Raw genomic sequence first — 23,058 nt, 5'->3', positions numbered from 1 at the left:
CACTTCACAATTACAATCAGAATCAGTTAATCATCATTAAGTCCAGATTTCTGTTTTTTAAAATGTTTTTTTATTAGTCTAATGTAATATAATTTTAAATGTCATGTTTTCAGTAGCTGTAATTGCAAAATCATCATAATTAATAGAAATAAAGGTTTCAAATATTCATCTCCATATAATGTTTTACTAAGGGATAAAGTTTCTGAATTAAATGAACTTCTCAATCATCTAATTTATTGAAGTGGCCTGTATTCACAATTTTCTGATAATTGATCACAAAAATAAAATATACAGAATATTGTCATTGTAAAATTATTCAAGGAATGAATACTTTAACTAGGAACTCATGGTAAAGATGAATATTTCTGCATTTTGGACTTTCATAACGGAGCAATATGGGTCACATAGAAACCAAGGTGAAGAGCAGATTGTGTCTCTGTGATATTACTGTGGTTATGCAATGTGCACTTTGTTCATGTGGAGGTGACCTCAGCCAGCTGGACAGATGGGCAGACATGAGACAGACTGTAATATAGCTGCACTGCCAGAGGGGGGAGTGATCGATTCAGAACAGAACCAGAATTGGTCAACATACACGAACACAAGGTCATGTTGGACTGTCTGACTCTAACAGAGGGAAAGGTTGTCAGCTTTTTCCCTCTGCCCCCCACTTCTGTGTGTTTCACGTACTGACCATTTACTGGTTTTACTGTCTCATCATCCAACTCTGTGGGTCTGATGCAGAGACTTTAAGAAACAGGAACTGTCTTCACATCATGATGCTTTCAAGGGGTTTTACAAGATGGCTGAAAATGCTAGGTTACACATAACCCAAAGCCCCATTTTTCTTCATGACTATAGTTTTTTAAATGAATGCATGTTTTGCTAATATTGTATTTTATAAAATACCCATATCAGGTGAGTTGTAGTAATATTTTGGGATTTTTTTAATGTAAACAAAACTCAAAGATTAGAAATGTATGAAATTACAGTAATTTCTTGGAGAAAAATACAAAGACTCTAGTCAAGATATGTATTATTTTCAGTTGGTATCTTCAGTTCGTATCCAATTATGTAAAGAACTACCTATTTACGTATTGTAATTTGCATTAGCAAAAGCATTTTTCTTTAATGGATAAGGCACCAAAACAATTTCCTGGGGCCCACATACCTCTGCCCTGCACATGGCACAGGTAAAATCGCCTCAGATCCTAATGACACGGGGTGATCCAGCCCTGAAGGAATGTGGGAAGGGGAACAAATGAAGCCGAGTTCAGGAATGTGTTTGTCGTTTCCTTTCGTCCAGGCTCCAGTACATTCCACACCTCCCCAGTCATCATCGGGCACAGCCGGCTGCACTCAATCCTCTGACTGAAACTCTAAATCTCACATGAATCCATGATTTAACTTCACCACACGGTGCCTCGGACCTCTGAAGGTCTGCTTTTTAAAGAGCTCACTCCCTTCATTCCTCAGATGCTCAGCTCATACAGAGGGCAACACATGCTGAACGGACTGAGCGGTACATCTTCTGTTTCCTGCAGGGCAACTTCACAAAGGCAGAAGCTAAAGGTCGAAACCAGGAGATCTCAATCAGACGTCAACATTAAAGAAACCAGCCTTCACAGATATGAGCAACTCAAGCAAAGTTTTACAAAAACAACATAATGCAGATTCTGAGCAAGTAGCCTTTGTGAAGTTGCCCTGTTGCAAAAGTTCAGAGTCGACGTTTTTTTCTTATTTGTTGCCAAATGAAGTCATACAGTGAAAAGGACTTGTGGGCCAAAAATGAAGGGGGGAAAAGGAGTAAGGTAATAATGAGTAAAGTCATATTGTTTGTTGGGAAGGGGTGTGTTGCTGCTGATCCAAATTGTTAAATGAGGATTTAATAAGGTTTGCTTTATTATAAAAAGTTGAAAATGACTTTTCTTGTAAATTCTGAGCAATAACAACAATATTCAGGTCACTTTTATTGTAAAGTATATATCCAAATTTGATAAATTCGAATTAAAAGCATGCTGGGTAGGTGTGGTCCTCATAAAAGATTACAAAAAGCCGCTGTACTGCATACTTTCTGCTGTAGTAAACATTTTCTACTGTAAGACTTTAATTTGTCTGTTCAGTGCAGTGGGTCGGGGTGGACAAACTTCTTGAACTGCAGTCATGGGCCACACAAAATCACTCAATGAGCCACAAATGGCCCACATGCCATACTTTGAACAATCCTGGCTTAAGGATAGAGTAAGATTTCTAAAATTACGTTTAAATTTCTAAAACAACAGACATACCCTCTGAGCAAATTCACGTTGTTGGGCATGTCTGTATTCAGGAGAGACAAAGTCTAAACCAAGGTTGTTCAACTTACGGTTCGTTTGCAGCCCTAGTGTGAGTTTATGCAGCCCCTCGTGTGATTTATTTATTTATTTATTTTTTTTTTACTGTTCCACGATCACAACTTAAGAGTAAATTAAATAAATTAGGGCCAAACTAAGACTTTTAATTCCAAATTTACTTACAAAAAAGATAAGTGCAAAACAAATTGATTATCTTTTCCACACTTTCTGCTTTCCTCCTGCCTTCATGGTAAACAGAATCACATCTATTCATTGATTCATACTCAAATCTGCACCCAAATCTGCTTTTAGCTGTTGTATTAAAACTTGGCTAAATTTAGCAAATATTTTCAAATGAAGACTGACCTACTCTGTAGTTTATTGCTGAGAATAGACAAAATATTTTCTCTGTATTTTTCAATCAAGCCCAAAATAATAAACCAAACTGGAGGCTTTTCATTTAACAAGGAAAAAACATTTGACATTTTTTGAAGTTTACAAAAAACTTTGATTATTTGTTTAATTAAAATACTACATGCTTGGTTTATTGTTGAGTAGGCACCAAAAAAAAAACACATTTTTGATCATTTTAGTCTTTAAAAGTGATATTTCTTGACCCTTGAGTGCTTTTGAGCTGGTCGCTTTTGCCCACATGACAAAAAGCGAGGACACCCCTGGTCTAAGCCCATCTGACCTTTGAACTTACCTTGCAGCTGTGGCAGTAGTTCTCTCCATTCTTCCCTGGAGGAAGGATTATTTCCCCCGTTGGGATCAGCTGGATCCTCAGCTCCATCATTGTTCCCGTCTCCCCCTTATTCCTGTTCTCTCTCTTGATTTGATTTAATCTTCAGCTGAGCCCAGAGAAAGCCTGACAGAGTGAAAATGCTTCTTTCCACTGGTGTGAGGGAAAATCCTTCTGAATGCAACCCCAAGCAATGCCTGAAAAGGAAACAAGTAAACGTCAGAGATCTCCTTTGCTACGTGCCCTCAGCAATATGAAAACGTGAACGGACGGATTGTAGATGTGAGTGCAGAGCGCAGCGGCTGGGGTGTTACCTGTTGCAGGGCGCTGAGCCTCAGTGAGGGCTGCTTCCCCTCGCTGCAGCCAGAGGATGTTTCCTCGCCGGCTGAGGGATCATGGGGAGGATGTGGAGCTCAGCCGGACTGGAGATGGGTGTCACATGCAGAGGATGTGTGTCTTTTGTCTTACAAATGAGTGGAAGTGAAGCCTGGAATATACAAGCTTCACGAGACGTGTAGACAGATATGTTTATTGAAAAAGAGCCCATATTAGTAGCTGTGTAGTTCTTCTAAAGGTGAAGAATATTGTAATTACCTTTCTCATGGCGTTCAGCATGTGATGTCACGTTCTCACTGCATGACAGCTGGGGTCGGTTTCAGGCCAAATTCAATCTTCATAATTATTTACATTGAATAATTAAACAATAAGCCAATATTTAATGTCAGCATTAGTTATCAATCAGTTTATTTGATTACTCTGAGTTCCTCCTACCATCCAAAAGCAATGAATGGAGGGTGTCATTGTTCAGTACTTATTCCTCCCGTTATCATGTCTGTTCACTCTGCGATTACCTTTGTAAGTTTTGCCTTTTGTTGTTGTTAAAGTTACTTCCAGCCACCTCTGCATTCTGGGCCTATTCTAAACACAGCAAGACGTAAGGTCCCAACAAAACACAATGTAGTTTCTGGTTGTAGCATGAGAAAATACAAGAATAATGGAACGATTATTGAAATAATTGTTAACTATTGGAGTGCAGAGGCTCTAAAAAGGCCATTTGCTGAAAGAAGGACACACTCAGAGCAGTACGGTAATTAAAACAAAACTGTACAAAAATATACAGCTCTGGAAAGATTAAGAGACCTCTAAGAATGATCAGTTCTCTCATTTTACTTTTCTATAGGTTTGTGTTTGAGTAAAATGACATGTCTTCAAAATTCCAAGCAAAAATTTAGTATTTCTTTGCAGAAAATGAGAAATGGTCAAAATAACAAAAAAAGATGCAGTGCTTTCAGATCTCAAATAATGCAAAGAAATCAAGTTCATATTCATTTAGAAACAACAAAACTAATGTTTTAACTCAGGAAGAGTTCAGAAATCAGTGTTTGGTGAAATAACCAGGAGGCTTTCAATGGGGTTCAGTTCAGTGGTACCTTTTTACCATTCAATTGTTATTAGGTTAATAGAAAAAGATAGTCAAAGCATCACCCTACAACGTATTGATGTTAAATAGAGCAGCAAAGTCAGAGTTTTTCCACATTTTAAAGTTAGAATTATTTATTAGCTGCTGATGCATCCTTTGCTTCAAATGATAAAGCGTATACTAGGGATATGCTGTTGCATTTTCAATAATAGGGTATATATGTTATTATTTTGAAAATTATTTGAATTATTTGTGTATTTATATCTTTTTATGTATTTCTAATATTGTATAAAAAATATTTAAGTGGTTAAATGAAAAATCAGCAGAATGTGACCATTTGTTATCCAATTAATTGATCAGCGCTGGGTTTACACCTGTGAAGGAGACCTGCTGCTGCTGGGCGGCGCTACGTAGGTTTGTGTTAGAATCACGGCAGCAAACCAGCAAAACGCAAAGAACTTTTCACAGTTTTTCCCTCCAAACTAACCAACTGAGTTGAGTAAAGCTGTTGGATGCAGGTAATGTTAGCTAAAAGATGACTAGCTAACATCAATACAGAACCTTAAGCTTAACAAGTACCTTGTAGGCTACCGATGTTGGTGTCTATTTTCAGCTACGTACATTCATTTTGCCCCCAAAAAAGTCGATGCCCCCCGTCACACGCGTCGTTTCAACCAGACAGACGTGGCTAGTCGTCAAGGGTAGGGTAGTTGTCTTGTGATCGGAAGGTTGGAGGTTCGATTCCAGTTTCCTCCTGCCACATGTCGATGTACCCCTGGGCAAGGCACTTAACCGCAAATTGCGTATTGGTGTAGAAATGTGCGAATGGGTGACTCTAGTGTAAAGCACTTTGAATCTTCAAAATGACTGGAAAAGTGCTATATAAGTTCAGTCAATATACCATTTTTTGAAGTAAACTAAATGATTTGAGTAAGACTGACTTAAATCGGTTATCTTAACCGATACTTATTAAATTTGTTTTTAAAAAAATAAATTGAGTTGAATGATTATAATGTATTGAATTGGTTAAATTTAATAAATTAAGTTGGTTCAACTATTTTCTTTTTAGAGTGAAGGTCAGTTTGATACCAAAAAAGGTCCTGAGAAGTGAACATAAACAAGAATACAAACACACACACACACACGTGCGCACACACACACACACACACAGTTGGTCTGAGCAGGAGTTTCCTTATGGAAACAGCATCCTGCCTCAGACACTTTCTGTATCCACCCTGAAGATTTAGTGTCTGTGATGTATGTGTATCACCAAACTTTTGTTTTTAGAAAGGACTCGCTTTCTAAAAACAAATAAGGACTTGAGCTGTCAGAGAAACACTTCCTGTCCCTACAGACTATAGACAAACCACTAAGCACACACACATATCCCATCCGACAATAGCATCTATTAACAGTGAGGTTGGTTTCCAGGGTTAAAATGTAACTCGGACGCTCCTGTGTGTGAACAGAAACTGTAAACAGCTGCATACTGACAAACATTCATCATTCAGAGGATCTTGCTGACACTTCTGATAACTCTGTGTTCCTGCTCACATTGCATCTAGTTTATCCTGCTATTCATAACATTTTTTTTTCTGAATTAGGTTTAATCCTGGATGAACTCGCTGTTCTTGTTATTGAAAAAGGAAAGTTTCTGTTAAATGTACCCCAACAAGGGCTTTACAGATGTTATTTGACAGGGATTATGTGATGAGTGGTGGAGTTGGCATTCTGCACACTGCTGCTGAGAGAGGGGAAGGGACAGACACAGACATCCTATGACCTCTGACCCTGGCTGGAGGCATTCTCGGCAGCCTGGCATCAACAGGAAATCTGCAGCCTTCACACACTCCTGTGAACGCACACACACACACACACACACACACACACACACACACACACACACAGTCCTCGGAGAACTTACATCTCCTCTCAGCGCCGTTTTCACACAATATGAAGGGAATGAAAGTGAAAAGAAACAATACATACTGCTTGCTACCTAAACTGAAGGTCGTGAAGGATGTTCGTGTAGAAAATCATCCATTCATGAGTACAAAGAGCTACAGAGCTACAGAGGAACCCGAACCTGCACTAAGGTTCGGGTTCCTTCTTCTTCTATAAAGAAAATTTTTTTCTTTATAGTAGAAAGAAAAAATTTTTATATATTTTTTTCTTCTCTACATCACTACGATAATGTAGAAAACCTGTGCTATATTTCCAGAGTTTGAAAGTTAATAATTACATTTACTCAGTTATATTTAATTGAATAACTTCTTAGAAAACTGTTGTTTTTTTTTTGTTTTTTTTTACTTGAGTAATTGTATTATGAAGTATTGCTACAGACTTTTTCACTGAATTCTGATTGTTTTGTTGTTGTTGTTTGTTTAAATTGTTTATGCATCATCAGGTAAATTAAAACTCAAATATACCAAGTAAATTTGGGACAGGCTAAAGAGCAGGTTTTCAAATCCTATAAGAACAACTCAATTGAAATACATCTACGAATGTTGGTTAATTATTTGGATTTTGATGTAGATTGACACAGAATTAGAATTCTGAGAAAAATGGCAGAATGCTGAGTTTAAAGACAGAATTCTAAAAAAAATACTGTCAGAATTCTGAAAAAATGGCAGAATTCTGAGATTAAATTCAGAATTCTACAAATAAAAGGCAAAAATTCTGAAAAAAAAATCTGAATTCTGAGGAGAGACAAGGCAGAATTCCGACAAAAGGGCAGAATGCTGACAAAAAAAAGCTTAAATTCAGTTAAAAAGAAAAAAAAAAAGTCAGAATTTTGATGTGAGGTCAGATTCCAAAAAATTCTGACCTCACAGAAAACTAGAATTCTGAGGTAAAAGTCATTTTTTTTATTCCCTTTGTTTCTGCTGGCTCTTATCCTCTTCTGTAGAAAGCAGAGTTGTTTTTAAGGGAATAATCCTGGGAGGGTGGGGACATAATTTGTCGACGCTATATGACTTAAGCCCACCTCTGGGCTCTGCAGAGCAGTTTGAAGGGTGCATGCAGGACGAGGAGTGCTTCATTTTACAGCCTCATCCTGCCGTATATATCAGTGGCTGTAACCAGATCCCGCTCAGAACCCACCAGCCTCGGGGTGAGTAAATCTCACAAGTGCTGCCTGAAAATAGCCCTGGCTATTAATAACTGCTGTCTCCACCGCAGGGGAGGAAGTTACTAATACTTCATTGACGTTTGTTCCCGTGGTCCCACTTTGCGAGCAGGAATCTCGCTTCAACAACAGAACACTGAGGCAGTTTCCAGTTTCCACAGGAAGCTGCAGGACGCTGATCTGGCTGCAGATGGAGCGGCGAGCGCCACCGGCTCCTCGAATGAAACACACCCTGTGGAGAACCGCTAATGAGTGGAATGTTGCGCCGTGTTTTGTTCACTCGCAGCGCCTCCCAGGACCGTCTCCTGTGGAAACCTGGAAGCCACTGCAGGATGACTGATGCATTGTCTGATTAGATGGAACCTGCTGCCCTCTTGAGGTTCCACATTACAACAGGACGAGTCAACCTGAAGGCAACACAACAGATTTACAACTGTCCGTCTGCACCAGGTCAATACCCGACAGGACAATTTTAGTATTGCACTTGTTAAATAAAGAACAGATTTTGTACTATTGCAAAATAACTTATTGCTTGTTTCTGCTCAATATCAGATTAAACAGTAAAATCAGTTCATTAAGTTCACCTTATTTTTTTTCTGATCTGTCTGGTATTTTTGCCATATTCATATATTTATCTCATACAATTTTTATTGTTTTATTCATCTTATTACATGCTTTTCATTTAGCCCACCTTTCACATAGTTTGAGTGAGTAGATAAAAATCATTCAAATGAAATCTCTGTAAACTGAACCAAACTGATGTCTGCAGGCATAAATCAAGGAATGGAATAAAATTAATCTTTTAAAATTTAAATGGTAAAGTGTCCCTCATTCCAAGAAATTTTAATGTATGTAATCTAAAAGGTGTGCGTCTAAATATATCAATTAAACTTCCAGCAGATTAGCAGCTATTATCCTGATCTAAAATATAAAATAAAAATAATCTCTGGAAATGTGACAACATGCTTTCTAAAATACATTTTTATATATTATGTATTTCATTAGGCTGCTGCAAAAGAAAAACTTACATGTTAAAGAACACCTACTACCGATAAAAAAATAAAGCTATTATGTTTTTCTTTCCATTTTAAAATCATATAGTTGTCTGTCAATAGAAACCCTGAAAAGGTAAAAAAAATACTTTTTTTTCCTTTTTACAAAGACTCCAATTCTATTTTTCGCAATGTTTTTTCAATGTTTTCTCATATGTTTATAAGTCATACATTGTGTACTTGCACATAATTTATAACCAATACATTTGTTCTTGGAAGCCAGACCGGCTGTTGAAGGTCTGTGGTTTATCCTCAGTGCCTCTAGTGGTAGAAAGAGGTATTACATGAACAATCAGAAAAACAAGCATGTCAAAAATAGATAATTTTCATTTGCTTTTTGCAGCAGCTTCTTTTTTTTTTTAGAAAAGAGAGAAAAATAAAAATGAAAACTAGGTCATAGTCAGACAGACTTAACAAAAAGCACACTTGATCAGACTTTTTGTATGTCATTGGATTATTTTGGGAAAGGTGAGTTTTCCTCACATTTCAGGAAAAAATGTTCCATGGAGAAACAAATAAACAAAAAAAAAACTTGCTATAATTTTTCTGATATCTTCTGAAGCTGCCAGGAAAAGAACAGATTTTACTGATCACTGTAACACATTCTGAGATGCATCCTATTAGTTGTCTGGTTTCACTTTGCAAAAGGTAAAAAGGATCAAGGTGTAAAGACTGTGTCTTGGATACAGGACGAAGTAAAATATTCTTGATACAAAACTGGTATTGCCATCATGTCACACTCCACCAGTCTAACCGTTAAAGTGATTCATCAAAGTCTGTTGTGGAGCTAGTTTGGCATGCAGAGGGCACCGAAGGAGCTGCTGCACTTCTGACTAGCAGCGCTGCATGGTCCATATCAGCTCTGTCCTCCAAGAGGAACGCACTATTTCCCTCATACTTACTTTAATATTATAACAAATCCTCAAGATCATAGGCGTAGGAACCGGAGGGAGCACGGGGGGAGATGTCCGCCCCAATATTGGAGGCAGGCGCGTTTGTCCCCCCCAACCCCTACCCCAATAATTTCACCGCAGTTGCGAAAAATATTTGATTTTGAAATTTTCCGCTCGTGTGCTTTTATTTTGAAGGCGCACCACAGTCAGCACAGCACTTCCTCCCTCCTCTGAACGGCTCAGAGAGCTTAGGAGGCAGCGGGAGGCACGAGGTCGGTTTGAATGAGGTAAACGGTCTGTCGGGAATATTGCCGTGAATATCGCTTGTTTATAACATCTTGTTAACAGTTTATTTTCGTAAATAGAACCAAATCTTTTTGTTTAAATCGTTTTAATTCTGGAATAGTCACACGTCTAATATTTTACTGCTAACTATTCTGTTCTCACACAGGGGCGTGCTGGACTGAGTTAAACAGATGGCGAACAAAAAACTCCAAACGTCGAACTGAAGTACGTCTGACCTTTAATCTTTTTTGTAAAACTGAAAAATAAGCATAAAAAGACATATGAAGTGCTTGCACGTCTCAAGTACACATATTACTACATGAAAGAGAATTTTAACACGTAGTGACACGACACTAGAATAGTGATGCTGTTGAAGAAAGGTGAAGAGACCAGGAAGCTCTGGTGAGGTCTTCAATTAGTTTATTGAGTATTAACTGGTTTTAACTTTTTAAATAACAGTGATTCTTGAGAATAGGAACAAAATGGGTTTTAATTTTCCCATATTTTTTTAAAATTATTTCTCAACCTTATCTATGCAAATATTAAAAATAATGTTTAGGAAATGTAAAGATACTTAGGTACAGGCTCCCAGTTGCAATTTAAAAAAAAAAAATTACATTTTTAATTGACCTGACCCAGAACTTTATCACCATCTGACAAAAATAAATATAAAATGATTTTTAAAATACCCCATTAGTGATATTTTTACTCATTTTACAGACAAATGCTTCTCAAGAAACAAAAGAAATATTAAAACAAAAAACAACAAAAAGTCCATCTGATGGGGTTGACAATGCATGACGGAGTTGACACAGAACTGAAGGTGGTGACAAACTAGTGAGTAAAATGAAAAACTTGATACATGTGAAGTAATGCAATTTATGTAAAATACATTAAAATGAATTAATTGTACAATTAAGTGAGATTTGACAACAATTTCACTGAAAGAGTCATAAAAACTCTGGTGGAGTTGACATCTGACGGAGTTGATGAAATGCCAAACTACCTCAATTTATATGATATTACTCTGAAGGAGGCCATATTGTAGCTCATCAGGTCCATGAAATCTTTACAGTTTACCAAAATTAAGCTTTTATTTCACAAAATTTCATCAAAGTTTTGTAAGTTGTCAGTTATGGTGTGAAAAACAACTAAGGAATAAAAAGAAGAAAAAAACTAAAGAATAACTTAAGCTAACCGGAGCTAACTAGCTCTCTTAGCAAAGGAAGAGAAAAGACGATGTCATGGGGTCCTCAGAAGTTCTGGTGCCCCCCAATAATGCCTGATTTTTTTACATTCTTTTCATTTTTGACGGTGTTGACAAAAACTAGGGACAAATTTCAACGCAGTTGGAAAATATCTAAAAATTATTTTTAATTCAATTTATCGATACTTTTATAATTATTTATATGACTACTTGTACTTAATTGTCATAAAATATCATTTTAGCATTTCTTTAATTGTTTTAAACTATTATAATGTGTTGAGTTCTGCTCCTGGACAAGGGCTTTTACAGGCATCGTCCACCAACTGCAATGTTTAAAATGAAAAAATATTCAGCAAACACAAAAGAAATATACATTGTTGTGCTCACATGACCCAGGTTAGTTTAGTCAGATATTTGAAAAAAATATATTTTGTGTATATTTTATTCAAATTTTGTGCTTTATCCATAAGACCTGTTTTGTCCCTGTTCTCAAGAATCACTGATAAACTAAACTATTTTATTATGAGAAGAGCAGGAGAGCCAGGTGGAGTTTCAGGGTGTGAAGATATCAAAATTATATTAATGTTAGTAGAACCAGAAAGGAGAACAGGTGAGAACTTATGTCAGGTTGATTTAAAAAAACAACAAACTTTTCAATATTTTTTTTTTATTATTTCCACACTGTAAGGGTAATGGTTATGAGACAATAAGAAAAGGGCTTGAGGAGAGGTTTTAAAATGAGTGTAGGAAATGGGTTACACAGTAAATAGAGTTGAGATGTATAATAATGTATCCATCTGAAAATAGGTTGCTAAAATTCTCATTTTGTATGATAAAATATATATATATTTCAGAAACGGATGGTGAAGAAGAGCTGAGTGCGGCGCAGAGCGGCCATTTCCTGCTGAGGATCAGTTGTGGGATCATCTGTGAACTCCAGCGTCCTGGTGAGCTGAAATATTGCTGTGGAATTAAAACTTTGATGAAATAATTCATTAAGTTCTTCCACACGCTTTAAATAACTGCTTTTGTCTAAATCAGCTCTTTGTATATTGGTTGTACAGTCAGAGGCCACAGCCATGTTTCTGTTATTTTATCTCAGATTTATTTAGTATTTTTCAGATTTAGGTTTTAGTTTTTCTTATTCTGTAAGCTTTCAGCATTTCATCTTTGGTTACTAAAGTTTAGCAGAAGTCTGTATTCTGTTTGTTGAACAAACGTAGAAAGTACATTACTACACATTAAGAAGCCCAGCTATTGTCCTGTGAGGATAACTGGGACCAACTAAAGATCCTAATAGATGAGTTACAGAATCACATTGTATTTTACAATGATTTGTAGCTTTTTAACTTTGTTCATTTTGTGGTTCCTGCCTCTTTTAGCTGGGCCCACAAGTTGACCTCACCACCAGTTCACCCATCACTCTGGTTGTGAAGAGGAGCGGTCTCCATTAGAAGAAATGGAGCATCGAGGCAAAACGCTGGAGGCTGATTTCAACCCCAAAGTCCTGCTGCATAGATTAGGTCTGTATGTTTTCTTATCAGTAATGGTTTAGGAACAGCTTTCTGAGGTTTATCTTCTTAACAGAAAGTTGAGAAACTGTTCTGTGTTAGCAGATTAGCTTTCTATCTGATGGAAGATTGACTGAATCCCAACGCAAATGAACGTGTCCAATTTGATTCATCATTGAAACATTCAACTTTTCTGCTGTTCTTGGTTCAGTGGAGCTCTGGTTCCTAAAGCCATTGAAGATTATTTTCAGTGTTCAGATCTTTGTCTTTCTTTTTCTAGATAGCTCTCATCATTTAGGGTTGAAGCTGAAGTTGGTTTCCAATTCTAGCTTCCAATAGCTAAAGGGCAATTCCACCTAATTTTTCACTTCCCTCTGCATCTTTAATCGACTCTAATTTAAGAACTACTATGCCTAGACACTTGGACTGGATTATCATCCTCCCTCTTCAAGCTGGATATTTAAAACATGTTTGGGATTTGTGAAAACTTAATAACTTTCGATTTTCACTTTTTTTTGCATCTGTATCACCATAGATCTGCTCTAATTAAAAAAACTACTACACCTAGACACTTCAAATCTGGACTAGATTATTCTCCTCTTCAGGAAGACTCTTTATAACCATGTTTGTGATTTGTGAAACTTTTGCCCTTTTTTCAAATCTGGACTGGATTATTCTTCTCTTCAAGCTGGATATTTAAAACATGTTTGGGATTTGTGAACTTTTTTCTGATTTGTGAAACTTCACTTCACTTAACAGACCACTGCTGAACATCTTTCCTTCCAAAAGCCATCACCATCTACAATAACTCTTTGAAGAATTAATGAGTTACACCAACATTTAATTTCCCATTGGGATTAATAAAGTAGTTTTGAATTAGAATTGAATTTGAAAAAAACTGCATGGAACAAGTGTGAATAGTAGTCTGATCTTTAGTGAAGTTTCACAAATCAGATAAAAGTTTCACAAATCACAAACATGGTTATAAAGAGTCTTCTTGAAGAGGAGAATAATCTAGTCCAGATTTCAAGTGTCTAGGTGTAGTAGTTTTTTTAATTAGAGCAGTTCTAGTATGAAAGAGATGCAAAAAAATAGTGAAAATCGAACTTAATTGAGTTTTCACAAATCCCAAACAGGTTTTAAATATCCAGCTTGAAGAGGAGAATAATCCTGTCCAGGTTTGAAGTGTCTAGGCGTAGTAGTTTCTAAATTAGAGTCGATTAAAGATGCGGAAGGTGGTGAAAAATTAGATGAAATCCCTTTAGCTATTGAAAGCTAGAATTGGAAACCAACTTCAGTTTTGTGGGTTGAAGTCGGTTATCTTTCTGATCTTCACCCAGTTTGAACAAACTGTTCAAATGATGGTTATAGAGAGACTCTCTTCCTGATCAGCTCTGAAACTGAGTATAGAGGCACTTTGGTCTGGAAAGTCTGCATTCAATCACAACAGCTTCATGAACTTAAAGAGCCCTGCTCTTAAGAAACCGTCTAGTTCCTAATTAAAGCAAATTACTGTAAACAGCTTTAGGCCAGAGTGACTTTGTCCTGATTCCCTGTTGGGTCAAATATCTGATTCAGAGCATTGATAGCGCAAAAATTGACACCTTGATGAGTTCATTATCTTCATGTCATCACACCAAAGTGATTTGTTTTCTTTGTTCTGGGTTTTAATTTGTTATTTAAGTCTGTGTAATGTGCATAAAACAGAAGTAGACACATTTTTCAAAAGAGACAAGTTTATATTTAAATTTATGAACACAATAACATCCATCAATTCAAGTTACAAAGTAACATGTTTTGGCTACAGGATTGTAAACAAAAAGTAAAAACTAGCAACAAAAACACCCCATTTAAATAACTCAGCTATCATTTCTTTGGCTTTCTGCTACAGATGGAAATTATCGATTAATGAGTAATCAAAAGTTAATTGATCTTATTCAGGGTTTTCACCAGAAAATAGACTAAGTCTGGTGGTAGTTGGCCCCAGGATGGTTGATCGCCAACTCGAGTTTTAGAAAAAAAATGTTTAAAGTTGAAAATATTGCTATTTATTATGTGATGTAAGATATTTGAGACATGCTACAGTTGTATAAAAAAGTCAGGCTTAAAATACAGATTTTAACAGGCATTGCTCTTATAGTGAACCTCAGAGCGATCAACATCGCAGTTCAACCTGAAGTCAAACATTTATGTACGTTAGTTTGTAACACTAATAATGTTGATGTGAATATAAAGCTGCAGTGGTTAATTATGTTTGTAATTTGCTTCATTGGTTCCTGCAGATGCTCAGCAGATGTTGCTGCTTAAAGAAGATGCTCCTGAAGAACATGGTCCAGGTTTTGACCTACAAGGTCCAGAGTCTCTCCCACCAACCATGAATGAGGATGATGAAGAGTTTCTCTTGTCTTCTCACCTTTATCAGCACCACAGAGAGTTACCAGAAGATCACTGTGAAGCAGCAGAACCTATCAGAAAGCAAGATCATGGAGATTATTCTAACTCATCAGAGACTGAACTCATTGAGGAGGAGGAAGAGGAGGATGAAGTTGATGTAAATAATGTTTTCTGTCAACTTGAACAATTGCCAGATTACAGACCAAAATGTGAATACAGGGGAAATGACAACAAGGTGAGCCATTCAACTAAAGGTTCTCCAAACTCTGAGGGTAAAATGAAACCCTTTACTTCAAAGAAAATCCTAGATTCAATGAGGAAAGTTCAGGTTGAAATGAAGTTTAGCTGTGATGACAATGGTAAAACAAATCCAACATCAAAAAGACATGCAAGAACCCTAGCAGGACATGAACATCTCTGTAAATTGTGTGGCCACACATTTAAAAACAGAAGTTACTTAGACACACACATGAGAACCCACACAGGAGAGAAACCTTTCAGTTGTGATCTTTGTGGATACAGATGTAACCAAAAATCAAATTTAAATGTACACATGAGAATCCACACAGCGGATAAGCCTTTCAGTTGTGATCTTTGTGGATACAGATGTAACCAAAAATCAAATTTAAATGTACACATGAGAATCCACACAGCGGATAAGCCTTTCAGTTGTGATCTTTGTGGATACAGATGTAACCAAAAATCACATTTAAATGTACACATGAGAATCCACACTGGAGATAAGCCTTTCAGTTGTGATCTTTGTGGATACAGATTTAGCATAAAATCAAGTTTAAATGTACACATGAGAATCCACACTGGAGAAAAACCTTTCAGTTGTGAACTTTGTGGCAACAGATTTATCATAAAATCAAGTTTAAATGTACACATGAGAATCCACACTGGAGAAAAACCTTTCAGTTGTGAACTTTGTGGTTATCAATGTAGTCAGAAATCACAGTTAAACAAGCACATGAGAATCCACTAAAGATAAACATTCTAGTTGTGATACTTTAGGCACAGGAAATGAGGATCATATTTTAAATGGAAGACTCTAAACAAAAATATTCTTCTGTTGTGTATTGAAGTCTGTAAACAAGAGAGTGGAAATTGATTTAAACAGCAATGTTGCAGTGTTTATTGTGGAGAATTTTGGTGCTATTAAAATTTTTTTGTTGTTTTTTCGGATGCATCTCTTCCACTTTTGGTTTGATTTTTTTTTATAAATATTTTATTGAATACACTAGGAATTTTCTGTTATATAGCTAGAAATGTGATTTCTCACTGAGTTGTTACTAATAAATCAAATGTATTTTCTTTACTGATTTTTTGTTACTGTTGCAGAGACAGCTGTGCTACAGATGTTCTCTAATCATGTTAACTGCTTTATTAGATGATGATTCTGCCTGTTGTATGTTCAATAAAGTAAAGTGACAAAATACAAGTTTACTTTCATGGGTTTGTTGTGCTTCAGAATATAAAAATCTAGTCTTCAGATTTTTAAGGATCTAAACTGCAGTTAGTTGCAACTCTTAAGCAAAAAAAAAAAAAGAGCCACTTCCTCTCTACTGCTGATAAGCTGATGCCACAACCAAAGAAGGTCTTCAGGAGAGTCTCTTGCTCCCCAAAATACCTCAACCTGCTCAGCAGGTAGAGTCTGCTCTGATCCTTCCTGTAAAGAGCATTAATTTGTCAGAAATATCTCAAAATTGCAGCTTATCCGTTGTGGCTGGTCCTGTCATCAAGTCATACATTTAGAAGAGCTGAAAGGTTTCTTAAAAGCTTGTTTCTGCTCCAAATTTAGTCTTTCTTGGTAATGTAGTCCAACAGTGCACCAAAAGGAATTCTGGTTTTTGACAATTGAAATAAGCAATCCACATTGCTAAATTGTGTTTTTATTACACCATTCTATGCCTACATAATTTTTTTCTAAAAATAGTTACGGCTCATAATTACCATATTTTTCGGACTATATGCCTCTACTTTTTTCCCACACTTTTGAACCATACAGTTTGCAGCCCGGTGCGGCTTTTCTGTGGAGTGTTTCTTCCACAGAATGGAAAAGGAATGGAAAATTTTCCATTTTCCATTCCTAGTGGCTGCTAAAGATCCACTCCTAAAGGGGGCTCTTTAGCAGGAAGTGAATCATTGGAAGTCAAAATTGGAAATCAAAGAAGAACGTGCTAATTTTCATTTAGAACAAGTACATTCTTGCAGCAGGCACAACGGAGAAATGTTTTCAAACTCTATAATGCAGCTTTTAAGTTGAGGGCTATCAATCTGGCAGTACAGGAGGGAAAAGAGCCACTGCACGTAAGCTCGGCGTGAAAAAAACCATGGTTCGCCTTTGGAGACAGAGGGCTGCGTTCTTAATATATCCAGCAGGGTTATTAGGACACAGTCCTCTGCTACCCTCTGCTGGGTCCTTATGGAAAACCGAGAGCGGCGGAGATACCAGCGGTATATTGCCCGGTGCGCTTATACGTTCCCCGCTTTTCTTTTTTTTTTTTTTTTTAAACATTTGTAGGTGCGGCTTATAGTATGGTGCGCACTATAGTCCGAAGAATACGGTATTCATACTTTTGATTACAGGGTTTTTGTGTGGTGGTAAAAGGTAGTAAATTAAATTAGCTCAAATTAAGGCCAATAAAAAGTAGTAAAAATGCAGGCCAGTAACTAAAGGTAGTAAAAAGTAGTACATTTTTCATCATACCTTCAAAATATTTTAAATTTTCCATTGATGCTCACTTATTGTTTTAAGTTTATGTTACTAAAATCTATATAAAAAAAATTATAACTACAGTACTGGCAGGACCTCAGCTGTCACTGATAGACCCCCCCACACCCCAATCTTGGAAAAGTCTAGAATTGTCCACCCCTACCATTCTTAGAACAATGGTTCAGTCCAACTTGAAGGAAGAGCAACAACAGCGCTGAACGGCCGTTGAAGTGAGGAGCTAGCTGTTCGTTGTGGCTCTGCATCACAAATAAAAAACCCTCCAGTAAGTAAATACTTAAAAAAATATGTAACACCTTTTATTTACTTTAACTGGTCAATATTAAGAAACACATTAACAATAAAAATCGGACTGCAGTTTGTTATTTTCTTACTTTGGCTGAATCATGATGAGCTGCCTCATTAGCTAAACTGCTACACATGGACATAAAAAGTTCTGACTGGTGAGTTCAGGAGTGAAGCAGATGTAATCATTTTCAGATACAAACACGTCATTGTTGCACTTTAAGTTTAACTGAATAAAAAACTTCATCAAAGAAACATCAATAAAACAGAGGCTTTGAATATAATTATAAATGATTTGAAATGCAAATAATAGTTATTCAATATGACTACATTTTATTTCTGTATGTTAGATTGATAAGTAAAGTGAAAAAAAAAAAATAATAACAAAAAAAAAAGCAAGATTACACAAGATTAAAAGGAATGTTGACCGTTCAGGAAATTGTCTTGAAATAACAGGTTTACAGGTAAAGACACTGAATCGATTCCAAACAGCAAAGTTCAAACATTAGTTTCAAGAAGTTATCATGACTTTATTGAAATCTATCTGGTAAGATCTGACTCATTAACCAAAAGTTGGTGCCAACGGGAATGTCTAAAGATGACATTTATCCTTTCAAACCTTTGAAGTTTTTGAAAAAACATTATAATTATGGAAAAAAACAAACACTAACTTAAAAGAAAAGATGAGCTTATGTAACTGATATTAAAAACCTGGAATGAACATGAAAAGTTCATTCCTTAAAGAGCATTAAAATATTTGAGCATTTTCTGTCTGTGGCGATATGCCTTTTATATCAAGACTTGTTCAAGATGCTAACTCATCATAAACTTACTGTCAGATAGAGGACCTGACATAGCTGCACATGAAGCCCACATCATGAGGCCTCCACCACCGTGCTTTGCGGTAGGAATGAGGTGCAGAAGCTGATGTGGTGCTAAGTTGTCATATTTAGATTACCTTCAAGTTGAAGAACATCCCTTATTTTAATTACAAGAAAAGATGTTCCCCTCCAGTGCTTCTGAACAGGTTGTAATTGTCCAGTCTCTTTCTTAGTTTATCCATTTCTAGTTCTCTACTGACATTAACTTTGTCGTCCACCATGCTAGCTAAGACCAATAAGCAAGGGTGTAGGAACAAGTTTAACATTGGGGAGGGGGGGCACATATCGGAAACCTGACAGATTCGTAAACAGCTTGAGCAAAAATGTCAAATAATGGTGTCATTAACGCGTTACTCTATTGACCCCTTGTAACGCATAATCTAACACGTTACTCCTTACAATCCAATGATCAGATTAAAGTTACGTATCCAAGTTACTGTGTTTTACTATATTTGTTTTGTTTTTTTTACTAAACACATATTGTTGCTTTCTTATTTTTCCTTGGGGAGATACGTTTCATGTGTAAAACCAGCGACACAAACGTAAACGATAGAGGGAAAAGAGATGCACATTTTCTAGCTGATGGGTTTTTCATTGAGTAATCAAATTACTGTTTCAAAGTAACTGCGCCATCCCTGGTAATAAACTAACTACACTATATATCTGTGTATAGACCTGTCACAATAAGACAAAAAATTGTTCCAGACATTATTGCGATAAACGATAATGTTGCTGTTTTGAGACCATTTTTAAGTAATACAATGGTAATGGCAAAATAATAATGCAAGAACACATTCTGAAAGATCAGTATCATGCGATTAATTGATTTATTGATTACTGTGACAGGCCTGTATGTGTGTTTATCATCTCAAGGTGACAAACTGCCCCCAAAACATCTTCTTCCATTTCCTGTTGAACAAAATGTCTTCGGTCTTTCATCAAGCAAAATGATTTCCAGGATGAACACTCACTTTATCATTTGCCTCACAATTAGCCAGATAAATACTCTGGCAGTACACACAAGCCACCAGATTTTGATATATTTTATTGGTCAAAATATATTTGACTGTTGGTCAAAAATGCATTGATAAAAGTTGACTGGCAATTGACCTGGTTCTGCCTCTTTCTGAAGTAAAAAATAGCTGGTAAAATGGGACTCAGCAGGTTTAAACTCAATACTGTAGTTTGACCAACAAAAATAAAACCTAAAAAATAAACTTTGTTCTTCTTGAACAACTCTCTACATCAGTGCAACAGTTTGCCCTGCAAATATCATTAAAAATTATGCTTTTCACATGTAACAGACATCTTAGCTTCTCACTGATAACTCTGTGTACCTTCTCACTTTCCAGCCCTGCTTTCAGTAACTTCATGTTTCACCTTCCAGTCAAACATGAGCCATGGCTCTCAAAAGGTTGAAACACATAAACTGTTGCAAAAAAGCCTAAATGTTTTTTTTTCTCCTGTCATTTCAGCCACAAACATTTAATTAAAATATCTACAGTTATGTGTTTCTGTCTCTGCTTCATCTGACTCTCTGCATCCTGTTGTCCCTGCATGGGTTCATGTATTTACAACAGACACTACAGTAATTTACAGTATCAGAATGTGAATTAACTAAATATAAAAAGTATGTTTTTATCATATAGAATTCAGATGGATACATTATTATACATCTCAACTCTATTTACTGTGTAACCCGTTTCCTACACTCATTTTAAAACCTCTCCTCAAGCCCTTTTCTTATTGTCTCCTAACCATTACCCTTATAAATAGTGTGGAAATAATAAAAACATATTGAAAAGTTTTGTTTTTTTTAATCAACCTGACATCAGTTCTCACCTGTTCTCCTTTCTGGTTCTACTAACATTAATATAATTTTTATCTTCACACCCTGAAACTCCACCTGGCTGTCCTATGTCTTCCCTGACCTGCTCTTCTCATAATAAAATAGTTTAGTTTATTTTAAAAATTAGAACCAGTTAATACTCAATAAACTAATTGAAGACCTCACCAGAGCTTCCTGCTCTCTTCACCTGTCTTCAACAGCATCACTATTCTAGCACTACCATCCTCCTGAATATCTAATAAAGTTAAGTGGTCAGTATGATCAGGTGTTGTGTAGCCGTTGTTCACACTGACATTACACTTTAAACAAGAAAAAGGCTAATTTTGCTGCCGTTTCATTTCCTTGTGATGAAATACAACTTAGACATGTAGATATTAATTTCGTGCTGTGCTCCACAACAAAGGGAAAAATCGTTAAACAACAACTCACAACCACGTCTTTCTCGCTCTCTGCATCAGCGCAGCTACAAGGAGACTCGTTGCCATAGCAACTGACAACGACGCCACAAAAGTGAACACTCAGCTATTTCCCATACAAAGAGCAGAACATTCAGTCTGTTGCAGTAGTATGGTTTTAGGCTTAATTTTTATTTTGGGATTATTAATAAGTGATTGCTGTGGTAAGAGAAGAAAACTATAAATATATCGCTGCACTTGAGGGCTAGCTGCTAGCTCGCTGTTACTGTCTCATAACTCAGCAGTTGTGGAGTCACAATGTCTGGGATCATGAGCGCCCCCTGCCTTGAGGCAAAAGAACTGCCTGCCTCACCTCGAATCCGTTCTCTGCCGTTTCTGATCGCTCCTCAGCACACTAAACACGTTACACACACAGTTGGTGACAAAAAAACACTGTACATTATATAGATAAGCTAAATTATGGGAAATCAGTCCATATATTAAATGTTTTTTTTAGCCATTTTATTGCCGGCGTACAGACAGGACGAACATGCTCCCATAGAACGGCAGCCAGTGCAGTCAGCGAGAGGTTGCGCAATCCCAGGTGAGGCTCAGCTCGCTGCTGCCTCACTGGCTTCGCTTCCGAGTACTGAATGGGAAAATGCGAAAATTCAGCGATTTTGAAGAAAAAATTAATTGGAATTGTTTAAGTTAAATGAAAAGGAGGTACTTTGTAGTACAAACCACAGGGTGAAAATAGCAATATAAATTATTGTATCATTATTTTTCCATCCTCACCTGCCTCCCCTGACCGCATGCCACTGCTTTGCATACTTCCTCCCCAAAACGGGGGTTGTTTGGTGTACTTCTGAGTAATCAGTGTTTTAAAAAATTTTGGGCCACTCAGAACTTTCTAAGCGCCTCAAATAAAAGCAATATTCAACATTAATACATCATATTAGCCCTGAATTGAACAGATGTTTGTATTGCCATTACCTTTCCACTGAAAAGATAATGACTTGCTAACGGCAGCTTGCTAACGGCAGCTTGCTAACGTAGAGCTAGCAAGCTGCATTAGTTTTTCTCAACTGCCGTTTGTGGAAATTAATTTCGATAAATCAACTTCTGCCTCCATTTGACGCTTTACCACATGTCTGCAATCAAGTCATCCCTGTACAGTGACTTATTTTTTCCGATTGTTGCGGCCCAAAATTACTCATTTTTGCTGCACCTTTTTAAAAAGTTGCGGTCAAAGTTGCTTTTTATAATGGATGTGAGATTTATACAAAACATTTAGCATAGCAATATGCTAAATGAAAAGAAAACATGGCTCAAATGTAGTCAACAGCCCCATTAGAAAGGTAAAAGTAACCAGCTGTAACCAGATGTCCAGCTGTAACCTGGACATCTGGGCAATTATTCAGTCTTTAAATTATTTTTAGCTACAGTGCAGGAATAATATTTAAGAGTAGCTTGAGATCACAACAACTGGATTATTAAAGTTTTACACAAACTACAGTTGAAATAGCACTTTTTGTTATTCGCAGTAATCATAGAGAGAAAGAGGAGACATGCAGGTCTGGAGTTAGACTCCACACAGCAGCTTCAAGAAAAAATAGCCTGACTGTACCGCTACATCATGTAGCACCTCTAACAGTAAATACTTAATAATGCAAAGAACTGCTGAGAACTAACATAAAGCCATCTCTTCAGCAGCAAATGCAACCTTTGCAAAGCTGGATGCTCCGACAGTTGCTGTCTGACAGGCTCCTCTACTTTCAGTCCATCGTCTAATTTTAGCACAGGGCGGCTCTGCCCGTTAGGGTGATGTAACTGTATCACAGAGGTTAAAACTGAAACTGAGGAGGTAAAAGGTTAAGGCCCCTACAGAGGGACAGAGTATGAAGTGTTAAAAATGAGATACTTTCTGGGTATAAACAGACAAAA

The 23,058-nt window shown here is 36.7% G+C and overlaps 2 protein-coding genes across 5 annotated transcripts in view; one reads left to right on the top strand and one right to left on the bottom strand.

Moving 5' to 3' along the window:
- The window catches only part of LOC103145209 (unconventional myosin-Ic), a 57,419-nt gene extending 54,147 nt beyond the window's left edge, over positions 1 to 3,272 (bottom strand). Inside the window, exon 1 of the mRNA XM_007562554.2 lies at positions 3,040 to 3,272. Within this exon, the coding sequence (XP_007562616.1) occupies positions 3,040 to 3,129 (90 nt within the window). The 5' untranslated portion in view covers positions 3,130 to 3,272. The remainder of the gene's footprint in view (positions 1 to 3,039) is intronic.
- A 984-nt stretch (positions 3,273 to 4,256) lies between these two features.
- LOC103145208 (zinc finger protein 239-like) lies at positions 4,257 to 16,408 on the top strand. 4 transcript variants are annotated; one of them, XM_016676636.1, is made up of 6 exons: positions 4,257 to 4,267; positions 5,911 to 5,914; positions 10,019 to 10,077; positions 11,914 to 12,006; positions 12,442 to 12,582; positions 14,853 to 16,408. In XM_016676636.1, exons 5-6 carry the CDS (start codon positions 12,519 to 12,521, stop codon positions 15,950 to 15,952), a joined length of 1,164 nt encoding a protein of 387 aa, XP_016532122.1. In that variant the 5' UTR covers positions 4,257 to 4,267; positions 5,911 to 5,914; positions 10,019 to 10,077; positions 11,914 to 12,006; positions 12,442 to 12,518; the 3' UTR covers positions 15,953 to 16,408. The 4 variants fall into 4 exon arrangements, with proteins under 4 accessions (XP_016532122.1, XP_016532124.1, XP_007562615.1 ...); XM_016676638.1 differs by lacking the exons at positions 4,257 to 4,267; positions 5,911 to 5,914 and adding an exon at positions 9,775 to 9,854 and having other exon boundaries at positions 14,853 to 15,808; positions 15,893 to 16,408; XM_007562553.2 differs by lacking the exons at positions 4,257 to 4,267; positions 5,911 to 5,914 and adding an exon at positions 9,775 to 9,854.
- The last annotated feature ends 6,650 nt before the right edge of the window (positions 16,409 to 23,058 follow it).

The sequence above is a fragment of the Poecilia formosa genome, unplaced genomic scaffold (assembly GCF_000485575.1).
Source record: "Poecilia formosa unplaced genomic scaffold, Poecilia_formosa-5.1.2 Scaffold138, whole genome shotgun sequence".
Taxonomy (NCBI): domain Eukaryota; kingdom Metazoa; phylum Chordata; class Actinopteri; order Cyprinodontiformes; family Poeciliidae; genus Poecilia; species Poecilia formosa.
The sequence above is the reverse complement of the archived record's forward strand: the minus strand, read 5'-3'. Positions and strand labels throughout refer to the sequence as shown.